At 38.0% G+C, this 19,967-nt stretch overlaps 1 protein-coding gene across 1 annotated transcript in view; it reads left to right on the top strand.

Annotated features, from left to right (window-relative positions):
* kiaa0513 (KIAA0513 ortholog) overlaps nt 1-14,728 on the top strand; it is a 34,292-nt gene extending 19,564 nt beyond the window's left edge. Inside the window, exons 9-12 of the mRNA XM_042495716.1 lie at nt 1,396-1,473; nt 6,024-6,104; nt 7,098-7,192; nt 8,313-14,728. Coding sequence (XP_042351650.1) covers nt 1,396-1,473; nt 6,024-6,104; nt 7,098-7,192; nt 8,313-8,362 — 304 coding nt within the window. The 3' untranslated portion in view covers nt 8,363-14,728. The remainder of the gene's footprint in view (nt 1-1,395; nt 1,474-6,023; nt 6,105-7,097; nt 7,193-8,312) is intronic.
* Nucleotides 14,729-19,967: the final 5,239 nt, after the last annotated feature.

Genomic DNA, 19,967 nt, shown 5'->3' with positions numbered 1-19,967 from the left:
AGCATATATGATGGTGTGAGGCTGTGTTAATGCACATGGCACCATGGTTAACTTGAACATGTTTGAAGGCACCATGAATGCTGAAAGGTGCATACCGATTTTGGAGCAACATATGCTGCCATCCAGACGACGTCTTCCTTAGGGACATCCCGGCTTATTCCAGGCAGACAATGCCAAGCCACAAACAGCGTGGCTTCGCAGTAAACAGGCACCAGACTGTTCTGCCTGCAGTCTACACGCTTAAAAAATGTATATCACATTATGACGCACAAAATACAACACCGGAGACCCTGAACAGTTGAGCAACTGAAGTCGTATATAAGGCAGAAATAGAAAGATTTTTGCTCTCAAATCTTCAACAATGAATGTCTTCAGTTCCGAAATGCATACTGAGTGTTGTTAAAAGAAAAGGTAACATCACATAGTGCTAAACATGCTGCTGTCCCAACAAGCATTAAATTCATAATGAGTGTATATTTACAAAAACAAGAAGAAGTGATCAGTTTTTTAAAAATTAAAAACATTTTACACAGCATCATGCCTTTTTTGGAATTGGAGTACATATGTGTGTGGCACTTTTATTAATATAAAAAATATTGGTTATAGGTTCTATACTACAACTGTAGTAGCTAACCACATCCTCACAGCTCCAGAGTGTAAACTCAAGCAGTGAGTAAATTATCTGGAAAAGCAGAAATTGTTAAAAACAAGTATATAATGCTGCAGAACTGGTCTGAGAAGTTTTTATGGATATTCTGATACGTTTTGATATGTTTTTTTTTGTTTCTTTGTTTGCCAAAATACCACATCACAATTTGATCCCCAGTGTAATTGTTTTCCAGTCTGCTGCTAGCCTTTTTGACTTATTATTATAATTATATTTATATAATATTATATATTATTTGACTAATTAGTGCTGACCCAACCTGTTATCCCAGGTTACAGCTATAGTGTTGAGTTGAGTTTTTGTTTTCCTTTTTTTTTTAGATTTAGGCGTTTTATGAGAAAAAAAAACCCTGCGTAACAGCAAGATATTCTCACTTCTTTAAATAAGGTTGTGTTCCCTCAGATTTACCTTGTTGTTTTTGTGTGGGGTACCAACCCTCATGTTTGAAACCACTGAAGCAGAGTATGATTTGATGAGATGTTTTAAAAAATGACTGGCCACATTAAGCATGCGTCAAGGCATTATGGTATGAATCATATCACAGCTTAACAACCGTGTGCCTTCATGATTTTCCTGGAGAAATCAGATGTGGCAGGTTTAATCACACTGATTATTTCATAATACCAATTTTTGCAATCACTGTCTGTCATTTTTAGCCTCATCCCAAGTGGATTAGTGAATAAGGTCAGGCAGGAAACCTCTAATATGTCATCCGCTCTCTCCGGCAGGCACACACTGAGGTTTTGGAACGCTGCGTTTTTTGATGCCGTCCATTGTGAGAGGAAGAAAAGGTCACCAACCACGAGGTGAGTCAGGATGGGAATCTAGGCACACACAAATAAATATATATTAATATAAATATATCACAAATTTTGCATGGACATCGAAAAAAGTATCTTTTAAAACATAAGTGGGTTGTTTTTCTGTTTGTTCTTGTGTCACTTTGTCTGTCCAGGGAAATTTAATTAAAGGTTGGCATACTGATGGCATCAGAAAAGACAAATGTCACAGTGCTGTTCAGTGGAAAACACTTTTCTTCTCTTCTCTTCTCTTCTCTCTCTTCTCTTCTCTCTCTTCTCTTCTCTTCTCTCTTCTCTCTTCTCTTCTTCTCTTCTCTTCTCTTCTCTTCTCTTCTCTTCTCTTCTCTTCTCTTCTCTTCTCTCTCTCCTCCTCTCCACAAGCTGTTGTTGCTCTCCCTCTTTCCGCATGTTGACTTTAACCCTTTGTCTTCTTGTGCCTTGCTGCCGGGCAGGGCAGGAGCGCAGGATGAAGAGAAAGACGAGAGGTCTGTCCTTCTATTTGTCCACTGCCCTAAAAGTAAACCGTCAAACTAAGAGAGAAAAAGCAAAGATTAACTGAGGCGGAGAGGAGAAGAAGGGCAGGGGCTTTGCAGTTGTATCATAAATCTTCTAGACGCAGAATCTGGTACCATCATGGAGGTCCAGCGTAGTGCTTGTTTTTGAAATAACGACTAAATGTGAAGGGGACAGAGAGCAAGCAAGAAAGAGTTATTGTGGGATTTTGTTTGGTGGAAAGAAAAGCAGCATTTTCTGACAGGGTAGACATTTGGTTGTGTGATAAATTGGAATATTTTGCATATTTTTTGCACTTTCTTTTTGGTTATTTAGTGCTGTATTCAGACTTTACAGTCAGCCTTTTGACTTGTGGCGTACGAGGTACGAGGCGTAGAAGACAGTGACTGTTTGTCATGTGAATATAAAACATTCTAAACAAGTTATTTGTTTTAATAATAATTATATAATAATTCCACTGTCACTGACAATTCAAGAAATTCAAGAATTCTGAAGCCAACATGCCCAGTTTAAAAATAAAAAATAGGCCTTTTGGACTGAAGCTTGTCACTGGGATAATGACAGGCTGGAAAAATGCTTTAACTATAATCAATTAATACATCTAAAAAGTAATATTTAAAAGGGCAATATTTATGTCATTTATTTAGCAAATGTTTTATGAAGGAAATGCATTTTAAATGTTTATTGGGTAAAAGAATATGCACATTGCATTTAGCTGATAAACACTGAATGTAAACATAACCATTTGTTTTCAGTAAAACTAAATTGCACCTTTAAATTTAGGAAAGCCATCTTTACATTAAAGCAACCAGAAAATGTAAACTGTAAATTGAGTTGGAAAATAGAATCAAATAGAATCTTAAAAAAAAATAAAAATACAATTTAGATAGAATATCACATTAAATAAATAATAAATTCATGAATGAATAAAAATAAATAAATAAATAATAAATTGAATTAGAATGTAAAAATGTAATGTAAATAGGACATAAAAATTAAAATGTATTTTTTTATATATATTACAATAAAAATATAAATAGATTATGAATAATTGATGTAAAATAGAATATATTTAAATACAATTTATAAGAAATTCAAAATAGAATTTAAAATAAAATTTAATTAAAATATCAAGATAAAATTTCTTTAGAATGTTAAAACAGATAAATAATAAATAGATATTAATAAAAAATATAAATTTTAAAATTCAAAAATTGGTGTATCAGTGCATTATCGGGAACATTTGATTGGTTAATTTGAAGTTTTTAATAATTGCTCCATCTTTTAATAAATTAGAGTTGCTATTATGTGGTACTGGTGTAGTAATTATTACAGTGGACAGCTACACATAGACTGAGAATCCCATTAAAACAGAAGGAGCATGTGTAGCGGTTGTGAAACGCATTAAAAGCTGAGGGAGTTATTGAGAGAGTCTGTAGATGACAGAAACACAGTGACGACGGGGCGGCTGATGTGAGAGCAGCTTGGTGTTTCGCCCTTTGGTTGAAGGGTCAGGCTCGAGGTCTGGTAGTCGCCTCGGGTATAATTTGAGGTTTGTCAGATGCGCTCCAGTGAACATGGATAATAAAGTCTCCGATGGTAAACCCCCCAGACTGGATGGCAGGAGTCTAATGTGAGACTGTGTTGCGTGTAAATTAAAAGATATAATCTGCTTAATCACAGCAGGCCAATAATGACCACAGCACTAGAATTACAAATTAGATGTGGTTTGCTTGTAATTATTATTGGATTACTGTGTGTGTGTGTGTGTGTGTGTGTGTGTGTGTGATTACTGTGTTTGAATATTTTTTAATTGCACCCTATTTTGTTGTTTAGCTTTATTTTAGCTCTTCACTGTTTTTTTATATATATATTTTCTGTGGTTTTTTTTATCTTTCTACATTTGTTGGCACGTGGTGATGTGATTCACCTGGATATCCTGTCATGCTGCTGCTGAAATGATTTTCGTGCCTATCTTTGACAAATAAAAGCATCCCACCCACACAGTTAATATCCTGCATGTGTAAAGAGACCTCGTGTGATGTCTGGGATGGTATTTATATCTGGAGACGGAGGCAGCAGATCACTGCAGTCTAAAGGTGTTCTCTGCCTCTTCGCAGCTCGCTGCACGTTCACACCATTAATCTGCTCGCATGTGATGTTTTCTCTCCATCTGCATGTTCTCTCCGCTGTCGCTTCTTTTACCATCTCTGCACGCTTCTATGTTTCCACTGCGGATTGATTGCAGGGATATGCTGGACATGCCAAAATTAGAAACATCCACTTCAAAGCAATTTAACACAGATATGCTGATGTTGGAGTCGTCAGATGTGTTCATATTCATTCCTGCAGCCAAAACCTAACAAATAAATATATTTCAGGTCAGAGATACTCAACTTGCTTTGCTTGGGGGCCACTTTTGCAACCTGACAGGAGGCCAGGGGCCAGTTGCAGCAGCACCATACATGTTTCTAAGATTTTAGGATATATCATGGATTTCAGGATATTTACGATTTTAAGACATTTATCAGACTTTAGGACAATTTCCAGGATTTTAGGACATTTCTAGGACTTTAAGACATTTTTAGGATTTTAGCATGTTTGTAGGGTTTTTGTAAGATTCTAGGATTTTAGGACATTTCTTGGATTTTAGCACATTTCTGAGGATTTTAGGACAATGGGGTCTTAGCTAGGTCCTCTGTTGGGGGGTGCAGGGGATCCTTCAATGGCACTTTTTTTTAAATATAAAAAAGCTCTATTTTGATGCTGTTATTATGCACTCTGGCACCTTATGTATACTAAAAGTACAAAGAAAATCCTCAGTGTGAATCATATTATTTTATTGTGAATTAGACATTATTTGGGGGCCATTAGGCATCCTAATGGGGGGCCAGATTTGGCCCACGATCAATAGCTGGAGTATCGCTGATATGTGGTGTTATGTTAAGGTATTCACTGAGGATACATAGTCGAGTAAACAGCACTACAGGCAAGAAGAAAAAATTTGCGTAATTGATTTTGGGGTGAACTGTCCCTTTAATATGAAATAAGCCTGGAGGCTGTATGACCAAATTTCACATTCAGAACCCCTTTATGGGGCATTTTAGTTCTGCAAAAAGCAATATTTGATCACAGAGTGACCTCAGGCATGCATCAAACATGATATACTGATTATATACTTCTATAGATGTATTGGTTTGGAGAGTTTTAACTTTGAAGCAGAAAAAGAGTAATAGATATTTATTTTAAAGGTAAAACAAACAAACAGAAATAAGATTTTAAAAAATTAAACAAAATGGCAATAACAAAAATGGATGACAACATAAAAAAGATGCTCAATGAATATATTCCAAGTAGCAACATAAAATTTCAGCTTTCATGTTTGAAAAGGAGTAGGAGGAAGTATAAACTAACACAGGTTATAACTGTCATCTTACTTTATGATTTCATGAATATGTTTTGTAGCATTGTGCTAATGTTCAGGACAGCAGAGGCTCAGTCACATTGTACCTGTCATCAGTGATTCATGGCAAAAATAAAAATAGTAAAGCAGCGTATAGCAGCATACTCTCTTTTTTGGACGAACCTCATGACCTCACTGGTGAGTTCAGGCGTGGAAACATTTTTTAGGTTATTTTTTTTTACAGTGAAACACAGCTGCTTCTCATCTGTTTGTTAATAATGATGATTCTTTGTGAATTAATCATTTGCTGTTTTATTCTTTTGCTGATGGCTGGATAATGTTTTTTTATGTTATATGTGTATCTCTCTTTTTGCATCCCATTACAAAATGAACAGTTACAGGGATGGATGTCAAGGATTATTTTAGGCGGATAATGGAGTACTAACGGCATTAAAAATCCCATTGTCCATCAGTTTAAGGATTTATGTGAAACCGGTGCTGTCTGTGGTGTTGCTGCAAAATGTCAGCATAACATCGACAGGTGGCATTTTTTGACACCCACCCCTGGCCTGTTTCTGTAGAGACGCTGAAGGTCAAGTGGAGACTTTTAAGCCTGACTCCCTCTGTCTCTGTGCTGCAGGGAGAAGTGGTGTCATATGACCCAGGAGGAGAGGGACGACAGCTCCAAAATCGATGAGAACATCGCCTTCGGCCAGCTCGGGTGAGGAAGCTGCCACAGTGTTTTCTACCAGCCAATAAAAATAAATGAGGCACATAGAGAGCTGAGAAGAGATTCAGCAGGCTGCTTAGAGAGGCCTCCTAGTGGCAAAGCAAGGAATACTATCTAATATTTAATGTACTAATCTTTGAAATCTAAGCAAAAAAAGATGGTGATGAGCTTTTATTCTGTTGTTTTTGTTTGTGCATTTGCTATTAGTGTTTTTTCATTGAATTCTTATACTGCTCTATAAAATAAATACATAGATGTTAAAAGTAAAACAGAAGACACTAGGTGTTTAACTCTGAAAAAAATGGCAAAACAAAATAGCAAGATGTTAGTTTAAAAAAACAGTTACAAGAAAATTACATGAATATAAGGACAAAGGAATACAGGAAAATGTAAAGAAAAATGACCTGAAGGACTTTTTTTTTTAATTATTGTTTTCTGAACATCATTGTTTTTTGGACATTTTAATAAAAAAAAAAAAAAAAAATCAAACAATCTATCTTGGCTAATTTTATGATCATATCCTTGTCAACTCTAACTTTTTTTTTTGCGATTTATGGGATGTTTCATGCCAAGTTGTTCATTGTGTTTTCCCTGTGTTTTTGAGATAAATCAAACCAATTTCTCAGGTTTCAAAGGTCAAAATGATTGTAAAAGGTTTCTGAGTGCAGCACAAGAAAACTGATCCTGGTATTAAAGCGTTAAGTAACTACATGTCTGTGTGTCTCATGGACTACAGATAATATCAGCTCTAATACAACTATATTAGCTGTCCTTGTGTTGATAAATCATAAACATATAGCTTGACCATGACACAGAATATAAGCCATAAAGTCACTAAGTATCATATTAAATCTCAGAAAAGCACTGAGATTAATTTATTATCTGAGAACACACTGTGTGTCTCTCATGTTTCTTTGTTGATGTAAACACTGAACAGTAATTTCTGTTTGGACTGACATAAGTTTGGTTGTATTTGTTTCTCAGGACATTCACTCATAACATGCTGGCGTTTGGGCTCAGTAAGAAGCTCTGCAACGACTTCCTGAAGAAGCAGGCGGTCATCGGGAACCTGAATGAAGGTAAATTATTAAAGCAAAAATTCATCCTGCAAACACTTGACCAGTCTTTGTTCTCTGTCTATTTACTTACTTAGCATTTTTAGATGAAAAGCTTTGTGTCTTTATGTATAAAGGAGACAAGAAATTCTTAAATTGTTCCAGTATTGAGCAAGCCTCGGCCACAGTGCTGCATTGTCAGTTAAGGTCCATAATAATGCTTGTTTTTGTCACTAGGTGGGTTTCCATTAACACTCATATTGTGCAAATTTAAATTGTGAATATAAAATATGCCTAATGGAAGCACGTCACTTAAAAAAAACTCCCATTTATTGCAAAAAAAAGTGTTTACACTCGCATGAGATGGTATTTAAGGTGATTCAAAAAACCATATTTCCCAAAACTGCAATAGAAACACTTTTTTGGCTTTTATAGGATGCATGATGCCATGGCTGTGTGCTTGTCAGTAGGAACTGGCTCCTTCATGATGCAGCAGACGCTGCAAGAGGTGTTATTGCATCGCATAACTCTTCAAAAGTTGAGCAAATCATCCGGAAATTTTGAATTCACAATTCCTCTATAAAATCCATCTCCTCCCAGAAGTCCCTCATACGTGGCCACTCCCACATATGAGGGGCTTGCCTTTCCATTAACGCTCGCATAATACGCCTACGTCGCCTTCGATTGGAAATAACGAGTAATAACTAGTGTGGCAGCTGCAACAGAAATAAACCTTGTAATGTTTTGAACATCCATCAACATGCTTCTTAGTGTTATCGCAAGAGAAGTTGCATGAAGCTAATATTAATAATCACTCAATGGAAACGCAGGATTATCGACATTTTGAAAATATCGCTTAAGTGTTGCACGGATTTGTAATGGAAACCCGCCTAGTGTCTCTCCTGTACCTTAAACAACAGGTCTCCCATCACAGCACTGTTATAATGCAGGTCCTCTTTCAGTCTGAAACTCTGAATTCATACTTAGTAATGCTGTAAGTAATAAAGTAGTAATACCTTGCACATTACATCTCTGATACTGATACTGAGAGCTGATCACAATGTATCCAGATACAAAATGAATGGGAAAATGGGTCTTAGTTCTGTTACACAAATACAGCCCTTAATGTTTTATCCCTTTTCAGAACAGTACAAGTTGCTGACCGACCACATAGAGAAAATGGCGGCAGAGTGAGTCTGAGGACGACAGGCTGCATTCAAAGTCTCCACACAAAAGAACTCACAGTGCACACAAACACACACACACACGTCAGCGATTTATTTGCAACTCAGTGTCGCAATGAACAACTCCCCGTCTGACTGTTGTTGCGTTTGTGTGCTGCTCCGCTGAAAAACGACGTAACTTACCGTCCTGAACTCTGCCATAGTTGTAGCAAAATCCTGTTTATCCAACCTGGTAGTGCTCCTGTGCACGCCGTCCTGTATCAGCAATAATACAACATCATCTGCATACTTAAATATCTACAACGCCTCTGTCTGTGACCTGCTTGACAAAAACTAGAAAAGTAAAGTGAAACCATCCAGTATCAAACCTAAATAGCCTCGGTGTGGTGTCAGACACTCTGGATTAATACATTATACACATGATGTGTGAATTATATACCCTTGATGCTGTTTTATTCTGTGTTTCCTTGGTAACCACATTTATTACATGTTGGCGTAGCACATCTAACAGCATCTGGTGAAGCACTGTACTAAGTATCACCCCGCCTTGTTACTCATTACATAACTGTCTACTGTCAGCTCAAACCACACTGCGGTATAATAGTATATGGCAATAATAACTCATAGTGTTTCAATATGCTCTCAATCACAGGGCGCTTGAGTTAAAAGGACATTTCACTCTGAAATCAAAACTACATATTTTTACTCTTACCTGTAGTGCTCTTTATCAGTCTAGATTGTTTTGGTGTGAGATGTCTCCCTTCTCCCCAATTTAATGGATCTAGATGCCACTCAGTTTGTGGTGCTCAAAGTGCCAAAAATAAAAACTGATAATAATAAATAAATAAAATAATCAACAGCAATGTCTCTTCCCAGAAATCACGATACTCAAAAAATCCACACAGTAGTTTCATGTGGGAACTATTTTCTTTCTGCCAAGCTAAACCGTATCACAGCGCAGAAGGAAACGTGCATCTACTCACAGATGAGAGGCTCGTGCTTCTGACAGCACAAGATGTAAACATTAATGGCGTCCTCCTAAACTTATCTGCAACGTCAGCTAGCTCAGCCATGTTAGGTAGCAGCAGTAGCTTCCTTCTGCTCGATGATTCGGCCTATAGCTTTGTCCCGAACCTGATAAGGCCTGACCTGACCCGCTGAGTTTGGCCTGAGCCAGTCTGTAATTTCTCATTATTGCCTCAGGCTTAAATCGGGCAGCGTTCTTGCCAATTTAGCTGTTTTTATTGTTGTTTTAATGAAACTGGCAGTTCTCATGTGTTCATGGCAGGAGTTTTAATGGACTGAATCAAGAGGGAAAGAGAGAGAAGGCGGCTGCAAGGCTGCTTGGATGTATGGCAGTGTTTACCTCGGCCTCTCCAGAAGTGGGAGAGATTAGTGTAACATGCAGCCAAAAGCGGTGATTATCACCTGCACACCACATCGTTTCTGGAAAGAGACATTGCTGTTGAATTTTTTAAATGTATTTTTTGGTGCTTTGAGCGCCACAAGCGGAGTGCCATCTAGTTCCATTATATTGGAAAGAAGACAGACATCTTTACGTCCGATATCTCCGACACTCTGCAACTCAAACCACAACAAGCTAGACTGATAAACAGATCTACATGTAAGAGTAAAATATGTATCTGTGATTTTGGGGGTGAACTGCCACTTTCAGATACTCATCTGTGCTTTCTGTAACGCTGTAGTATCCTTTTTGGAAATACAAACACAAGCTACAACTTTGACATGTGTAACATATAATCTTATTAATAGCATTTAAAGAAGTAGAACCAATGCCTTTACTTCAAGAAATAGTTCATAATTTTAAGAAATACGCTTATTTGCTTTTTTGCAGGGATAAACGGGAAGATTTATACCAATCTCATGTCTGTATGCTATGAAGCAATAGAAAATTAGCTTAGCTTAGCATAAAGCCTGGAAACGGGGAAACTGCTTAACTGGCTCAGTCCAAAAAGAAACAAAATCCATCCACCGTTAGCTTTTTTTCAAATGATTTTTTCAAAGATTTATTTGCACAAAACAAAATGCCAGAAAAATAACCAAAGAAGACAAGGTTGTGCAGGTAAGAAAAAGAAATCGCTAGGGCCTTATAAGCTTATCACCTCAATAAGAATAATAAATACAAATGTCATGTAATCAAGAAAAGTAAACAAACAGGTAAACAAAGTCAGTAAGCAAACATAAAGTAAGCATGTAAAGCAACAAAAATAAAATCAGATTAAATTAAATTAAATTAAATTAAATTAACCTCTGTCTTAATTATTGAGCCTTGGAGGTGCTGATAGGTGGACATTTCATCTCTGGACAGGTAAACTGTCTCCCCTGTCTGCAGTCTTTATGCTAAGCTTGTATAAATCTTCTTGTTTTCTCCAAAAAAGCAGCAGTCTTCCTTCAGATTACTTCCTCAGAGGAATCATGTATTTCTATCCATTTTTTTTACTCTGCCACACATTTACAATCTAGTGGCATTAATTTAATGTTGGTTTTTTTAATTAAAACCTTGATTGCACCCTTGGGAACATTAGAGACTCCTTATATATCCAAAGTGCCTTCCATGGAAGTCTTTATTTTCTGATGCACCCCTCAATTGCCCGACCAAACACTAATGCAGAGCCTGCAATGATCACTCTATTACTCATTCCCTGCTGGATAAAAACAAAAATCTTCTGCATGCAAACAAAAAACACTGTATTGCTATGTGTTTTTTCAGTGTAAGTAATAGTTTCTTTTCATATGGCTGAGCTGTAACGCCGGATGCAGCATGTGGCCTGGATCAAAGACGGGCCAGGTATCTATCTGTGTATCTATCTAGCATGTGCAAACAGCGTTGAGTTAATGTGAAACGAGTGAACTGTGAAGTGACTAATTGTATTACTTCATCCTACCACTGCGGGGCAGCATTGTGTCTTCATTTAGAGCTCAATGAGAGATCCCTGAATTCAAGAAATCCTTCCGAGCTCTCGTCTCAAGAATGTACATCAATCAGCCAAATATTAAAAACAACTGACAGGTGAAGTGAATAACATTGATCATCTCATATAAATTTAATGTTCTGCTGGGAAATTTTGGGTCCTGGCATTCATGCGGCTGCTCCACCGTTGCAAATCATGTACCACCCTCAAGGCAATGACTCACCATGATAGCAGCCCCATGATTCACCCAAAAAACTGCTCAGGAATGACCCCAGGAGGGTGACAAAAAGCTCAAGGCGTCAACCTGGCCTTTACCTCACCAAGATCCCAATCTGATCGAGCATTTATGGGGTGTGCCGGTACTTCATCGATGATCCCAATCAGCGGTGGGGCCTCCTTGGATTGGACTTGGCTCTGACATGTTGAAGCATGAACGCAGGGCCTCTGGGGGTCTCCGGTGGTGTCTGGCAGCAGATCCTCTTACTCCAGTTGGTTTTAATTTGGGGCACCAACGCATCCCACAGATGCTCGATCAGATAGTAAATCCATCACTTTCTCATCCCAACACGTCACATGGTGCCACTCTGTCAGTGACCTTCTGCGTCTACTCATGACGTTTTAGGTATCCGTCTGCGTCAGCTGATTATGCACCAGGATGCCGTTATCGTGATGTCAACAAATGCACATCTATTGGGATGAAGCAGTATAGTCCTGGTGAAGCAGTACGCCAGTGGTTCTGTCCGAACACGTTCTCTTCTGATGCTGTCCAGCCGCATTCCAGGTGGACGCAAAAGGTGGTTTTTGGCGGCACGCTCGTGCGTCGAAAGCACTGACAGAGCAGACAGAGCAGGCTGGTATATCTGGGGAATTTGGAGGCTAGGTGGACGCCTTAAGCACTTTTTGCTGTGTGATGTGGTGCGTTGTATTGCTTGGAGGCTGCAGTGTTGTTTAGGTGGTTTGTGCGCATCAGGTGGCATCCACCGTGAACACCAGGGTCCGAGGTTTCCCAGCAGAATATTGTAATGCAACAAGATAATCAATATTTTTCACCTCACCTGTCAGCAGTTTTATTGTTGTGGCTGATCGCTGTATCAATGTGGGCTTTTTAAATAACAGAATATGGTAATCCACATGTGAGTAACAGGATGATTGCACTGTCCGGCAGGTTCAATCCCATTTCAGATTGATAATCTGTTCTAATCTATTGTGTCGATGAAGTCATTTTGTAAATACTGTAGATATTTCTCTATATGTTGTAAGATTTGATCACGTGCTGCTGTTTGTGAATTGTGTCTTTAAATTTAAATGTATAAACAGTAGACGTAATCGTGCATTGTGACCATCGTGTCCATGAGGAACATAAATGTCGAACTGTAGTTATGACCCTGAAGTGCCCCCGTACATCCAACCTCAGTTTGACGTGCCCACTCAAAGTATTTGCATATAGTGTAGTGCAATAATCTCAAATGTAAATCATTCCTTCGCAGCTGAGTGACATGCAGTATAATTATACAAATCATATGGAAAAAGCCTTGCAAAGCTCTTTTAGCTTTACACTGTTTTAAATGAACTCTTTTGATTCTCTCAGGTGTCCCTTTGCATGTGCTCAGAGTCCATTTCTAAACGTTTGAAACATCGTTAGACTGTGTGCGCGATCCTTCTTTCCCTTTTGTGTTTTTCCCGATGTGACCTTTGACTGTGTCGCCGCACTGTTTACCCTTCTGACTTGGTTGGAGTGTTGATATTGTATATTGTTAGCTCAGCATGAGCCATTTGCACTACATTTAGTCTCAACATCTCTTCTCAGTATCTTCTGAATAACGTTACATTGATGCCTTTTCTCTTTGTTCTGCATGAACAGTGCACGCTCTCTCTCTCTCTCTCTCATATCTGTTGTTAAATGTTGATGGTAGTTTGTCTTTAGTAGCCTGGATGTAAAAACTTTTCTGAATCTCCAGTGTGTAGGATTTATTTAGGCTATATTAAGCCGTTTATATCTACATAGAAAGCAGATCGTCCTTCATGTGGTTTCTTTTTTAGCTCCAGTGTTTCCAACAGAATTAAAATCTAAAGCTGCTTTTACACAAAGATCACGCTGCAGCGAGGTCCCTTCTTTATGCCTTCAAAATAACAAACGACAGCGGCATCACTCCCAACAGCGTGTGATTATAAACCACATTTTGGCATCCTGCAATTAAAAAAATCTGCTTTATCCTCTTGTAAAGTTGTTACAAATTACAGCTAAGTGAAGATCCAAAACATTTTTACAGGTGCCGGATCAAAAAATCAAACTAAGGCAGGAATTAGACAGGAGATCCTCACACTGTATTTAAAGCTCTTAGTAATCTTTTATCGTGCAAAATTATGATCTAACAGAGATCTTCGTCAGGCAGTTTCAAATCATCATCACAAGGCAGAGCAAGCAGTATAAAGACACAAACACATTCGTCTCTCAGGTGATTGTGATCTGCTTGATTGAGCGTAAGTCCTCTCTCAATTTTCGCTCTCTGACTCTCCCACATCGAGGACAGAGCATGTCTCCATGAAACAAAACCAAAAATGAAAAATACAATACTATTCAAGGATGTACTGAATACAACACATAAAAGTAACATCAAATATATATAACATATCGTTAAAAAAAATACAATAAAAACACTAATCATAAAAACTATTTAGAAAAAATAAATTTAAAAAATAGAAAACCAAAATAAATTACTCTCTCAAAAAGGCTTTAGAGCAGTCAACTTCGGTCCCTGTGCAGGATCTGGACCCCAGTCAGTATCTGAATGCCCCCACAACAATTTTCCAATTCACAGTAGAAATAAAGAGATTCACACATTTTTGTACTTTTAAGGTGCCCAAAGTGCATCAAACAACATCAAAATAGAGCTTGTTTATCAAAAACGTGCCGCTGAAGGATCCATCACACCCCCTGATAGAGGTCCTAGCTAAGCCCCTAATGTAAATGCCTCACATGTGGGAGTGTCGGAGAGTGATAGTGAACTCTGCTCTGATTGGCTTGCTTAATTGATCCAATCTGAGAGTGAATTGACTTTCACGCATTTGTAATGAGACAGTGACACCAAATGTTGCCATGGTAGCGGCTGAAAGCATTTGGAAATCAAGGGTTAACTGTTACGTCACACGCACACTTGAGCCTATAACGTTAGCTAGCATGGAGACTGAGATCTACTGGGAACACTGGTTAATATTCATATTTATCAATGTCATTACTACAAAGCTGACTGACTAAACTCCTGCTCCTGTGTTATCTGCTGTACGAGTGTCTGAACATGTTTCTGAACACGTGTCGAACACGTGTCGAACACGCGTCGAACACGGATGTTAGCTATTTTATTGTGCTATGCTCACATTTGCCTGGACATGTCATGCTGTTGATTCAAGTCGCTGATAGTATAATAAATGTATTTTTCATGTCACTTTTTGTGAACTCTTCTTGGATCTGTGTGACGTGATTGTTTAAGCGTGTGTCGAGATTAACCCTTTGATGCCTGGATTGACGTCACTTTTCTTGTGCTGCGTTCAGGCTGCCTTTCGCAAGTATTTAAACATTTCCACACAAAAACGTGGGAAAAATGGCAATGGACATAATGTGGCAAGAAATGTCCTGCAAATTGCAAAAAAAAAATTTGATTTAGAAAATACAAAATACATATTAAATTATCATAGCTTATTAATTTTTTTCTTTTTTTATCCTTAATTCTTGCTCATTTCTGTGTTATTTTTATCTTAAGTTGCTCAGTGCCTTCCTTCCCATGTTTTTGAAAGACATCAAGCCAATTTGTTCAAGTTTCAAAGGGTTAAGGCTAATAATATATATGGCTGAAGCACATTTTGTGATTTGTTGCACATTTTTCCCAGTGAAAGACTCAAAAAAGCTAAATAAAAAGCAAGACTGCTATAATACTAATTGTAAAGCAATAAAATGTTATTGACCTTTGGGAAAATATTGTTGCGGTAATAAAAATGATATAAATTCAGACTGAAAAAGAGAATAACCTTTAAAAAAGACTGCACACTCAGGTATTTTTCTTTGTGTATGTATGTGAGAGCTTGTATATGTCTGAGTCGATTCGGGCACGGTGTTGATTGGGACCCTCTGTGGCAGTACAATGTGCTGGCCACACTCTGCCATTTCCAGCTCTGTGTATAAATAAACAGCAGTTACGCTGGCTGTGCTGTGATTGGACGCCACCTATCGCTGTGAAACCAGTCAGCAGTGTCACACCATAAACACCCTCCTCCACCTAATTAATACCAGACCTCAACACACGACAGTTGTGCAACAGTCACCTTTTGTCACTTTATCTGTGCATGCAGCTCTATGTGCACATGTTGAAATCTGTGTGTGCACTTATGTGAATGTGTAAAATTATATATTTCTTCAAGTTCCTTTGGTCCATATCTAGAACTCTAGATGCTTTCTCTGCAAATGAACTGCATGACCTGCTGTAGTCAATGTGTAAAAGGTGCGTATGTTGCACATCCTGTGTCACTTTTCATGACTTTAATAGTGGTCGGGTTTCCATTTACCCTCAAATTATGCAAATTGAAATTACGAATATAAAAAACACCCAATGGAAGCATGTCAGTTTTGGAAAAAAAAACTGTCATTTATTGTGAAAAAGGTTTCACGCTCATGTGAGGTGATATCTCAGGTGATCTGAAAAAGGCATATTTTGCAAAACTGCAATGGAAACACTTTTTTGGCTTTTATAGGACGTGTTTCCAGTAGGCGTATTTTATATTTGCAGTTTAAATTTGTGCAATTTCAGGGTTAATGGAAACCTGCCCAGCCCAATGTCATCTACTGAGTAACAGCGTGGTGCTGGCCCATGGTACTGTGTCAAATGTTTAGGCCAACATCTGTTTTGTCACAGCCTTTATCCATGATATTCTGTGTATACTAGATACATGTTTTGGTTTTCTGTAATTTTATTATCATCATCTTACAACATATTTCTTTATATTATAAATAATCTCCAATGCAAATATCAATGAGAACCAATAATTTCTACGATAATTACTGGATTTGGCCCAGATTCAGTGTTGGGATTATCAAAGTGGTACATCAGGCAACTTTCTCTGAGTCTTTATTTGTACTGATGAGAGACATTTGTGCAAGCGTGCATGCAGCACACACACACACACACACACACACACACACACACACACACACACAGACACATACACGCTCAGTGATACTTGAGCTACACACACTATATACAAGCATAACTGTGATGCACAGTCACTCTGACAAAAACACATTGGGCTGTCATGTTGGAGTTGGACAAGAGCAGCTGTGCAGCATAAATCTGGAGTGGTTTGTTTTATCTTAAATGCTCAAATTAAGTGTGTTTGCCTTTGTGTGCATGGAAGGGCTCAAACTCTGTTGCAACACAATTCCTGCTTTGCATAGACATTTGGTGTGTGTGTGTGTGTGTGTGTGTGTGTGTGTGTGTGCGTGCGTGTGCGTGCGTGTGCATGTGTGTGTGCGTGCAGAGGGGGCGGTGGTCCTAAGTGTACTTGTGACGCAGCTCCACTTCCTCCCGGATTAAGTGTTAAAGTCAGGGTGGTCCCAGTCTGGGGGTGGTAATCCTGCTGCTGTGTACAAGTCCTCCTGCCAGTGTGCGCACACACACACACACACACACACACACACACACACATATATATACACACACACAAGTCTCATGAGACTGCGGGTATTTATTTACAGTTCGTGAAAGCAAAGCTGCAGAAATGTTGAAAAGTTTTGATGAGAGCAGTACTTCAGCGGCCAGCGGCCTCGTTAGTAAAGCCGAGAATGACGCCATCATCTGCAGGATTGGAAATGTTTTGTCTTTAGGATTTTGGTTTTTAGGGAACCCAGCTTTGACTGCAACACACTCATGCTAAACATAAAATAAATACTTATTTTGTGTGTGTTGAACTTCTGCTATGTGCTTGTGTATTGAATATGCAGAGATAATATGATTGTTTGGGTTGAAAGTCCAACGAGAAAAACAACCACAGTTTTACAGAGTAAAGTAAACTAACCAGTAAATAAGAATAACAGAGAAGGGAGAACATAGTGGAAATAGAAATGCTGACGATTTGTTTCTTTTTAGTTCATTCATAAACATTAAAAGGGCAGCTGACAAACTTTTAGGGCAGAAATTCACATAAAAATAGCTTACAAAATAAAAGTAGAGAGGCATGTGTGTGCAAATTGCGTCATAAATCTGTAAGTGATTTGATGAAAAGTTTTGGCTGGAAGGTGACCTGATTCATTTTGAAAGGATTTGACGAACTCAATGATGATGATCAGATAAAATAAACAATAAAAATCAGCTTTGGCAGTTACAGGCATAGATTTATGTTATGGTTTAGAAAGATAATCCATTTATAGCCTAATAAACACTTTGAAACCTGGAAAAATTAGCTTGATTTCTCTCAAAAACATTGAAAGAAGGCAATAAGTGGGTTAGAAAGAAATGACCCAGAGATGAGTAGAAAGTACAAGATGAAAGTTGCCTGAAAATTAGCAAAAAAATAAAAAAAGGAAAAGAAACCATAACCCCCCACCCCCTACAAAACAAAGCAGTAAAAAAATTATTTTAAAAATAAAAAAAAAAAAACAAAAAAAACAAGGAAATAACTTAAAAATAGTCCTTAGAAATTATAAAATTTTGTAAAATAATGTAAAAACACAGTTGATAGTTCTCTGGACTTTTTCCTGACTAGTTTCTTGCAGTTTTCAGGTCATTTCTTGCCAAACTGCTGAGAGTTCAAAGGTTTACTTGTATTTACTTGTATGTATTTGTACATACACTTACACATACACTTCTCTACACCACAGCTGTGATGTCTGTGTCCACTTCCCCGTGCTGGTGTACAGGAAATGATGTGTTTTACACATAGACTGTAGTAAATGAATGTAGCCACTGTGGTGTATTTTGTATCCCATTTGAAGCCTCAAGTTTGGCATTTTGGCCTTCACCATCTTGCTTTTCTGGAGCCAGAAATGACCGTATTTGGAAGAGAGAGTGGAGAAATGTTTTTAATCCTTCAGACTGCTGTGAGGACTGGACTAAGTGTCTGTTTGAAGCTCCTTCAAGTTGCCTTCATCAGTTAGTCTGTCTTGTTTTCACTTGTTCAGTTTATTATTAAAATGGTTGTTTTCTTGGTTTTTGGGTCTCAGTTTTCTGTGTTTTTCTCCTCCTGTGTTCCTGTGCTGCCTCTCCCTCGTTTACCATCGACACAGCTGTCCTGCATCAGCTCGTTAGTCCTTCTCTGCTCCTCAGTTTCTCTCTATCAGCTCTCTGCCTGTTTCTCTGCCTCATCACCTTATTCTCCTCATCTGAGCTTCTCTGCTCTTTTTCTCCACCTGCACTTCATCTCTTCATCAGTCGAGTTCGTATTTAAATCCTGGTTTTCACTTCACCGTTTGTTGGATCTTTGCTCTCTTTGTGTGATGTTCAGCTGTTGTTCCCTTGAACTAAAATGTGATCTGTTTAGTTCCTGTCATCCTGAATTTGGGTCCACGTGCTCTGAATCTCTCATGAAAAGAAGTTTTCTTTTTTTTGATTGTCTTTTCAAGAACACAAAGTAAAACATGTAAAAGTGTCAAAGACAGTTCCTCTCATTTCAACTCAGTTTATTGAAATAATGATCACTGAAGTAGAGTGTTAGGCTGAAAACCTCAAAGAAAAAGAAAAACAAATCATGTCAGTTAATTCTGCCAATAAATTAATTTCTTGAATAATATAAATCTTGTCAGGCACATTAACCAAGAAAACAGTGTCTGAAATAAAATCACTTGATTTAAATCAAATAATTAAATGGAAATGTGTCATCATGCCGAATAACATTTTTTAATTTTAGTCAATATGTTGTGCCAAATATTTATTAAACACATTTATTGCAATTTTAAAATATTTATGATTTATCTTTCAGAATAATATTTGCAATATTTTTTTTAAATTATTTTTCAACTAATCTTTAATCTAATGTATAATTCCAAGCAAAATCAGTCAGTGTCAGTGACCCTCTCTGTGCAGGAGCCGGGTGTGCAGAGTCGGGCTGTCGGGGAGATTCAGCTCACCTGTCAGGCTGCAAGACAAAAATAAGCTGGTGGTGCTCGGCCAGTCTTGCTCTCTCTCTCCTGGCTTCCACCCTGTTTGTTTTCAATTCTTCTCTCTTTCAGTGAAGTAAAATAAACATGTGTTTGGTTACAGCTCCATGTGTGGCCTCCTCTCCTTTGTCCAGCCTTGAGCCACAGATACGCAGAGTAACGTATCAACATTTCAGACGTGATGTTGTGTATGAGCTGACTTTGTCATTGAGAGGTGGAGGCGCCTGGTAAACTGCAGACCACTGCTGAAGACCCACAAACACGCTGAAAAATGTTAACTGATGTAAAATAATAACTTCAATCTGTAACACATAAATGAATTAAGTTTTCTCAACTCCATTTCCGAGCTGTTGTGTTGATCGGAATTGACTGATTGAAGCGATTATTTCAAGTTGGTTAACAATTATCTTTTTACAGTGCAACAAACCAGCTTTTTAGTGAATTTTTGCTGTGTTTCCAGCATTTTAGCCACCGAATTTGTTTTTAGCGACCAAGCAATGTTAATCCACTGAAGATAGTGCCACAAAAAAAAATTTCCATCC

The sequence above is a fragment of the Plectropomus leopardus genome, chromosome 11 (assembly GCF_008729295.1).
Source record: "Plectropomus leopardus isolate mb chromosome 11, YSFRI_Pleo_2.0, whole genome shotgun sequence".
NCBI lineage: Eukaryota > Metazoa > Chordata > Actinopteri > Perciformes > Serranidae > Plectropomus > Plectropomus leopardus.
This window is presented reverse-complemented; position numbering and strand designations above follow the sequence as displayed.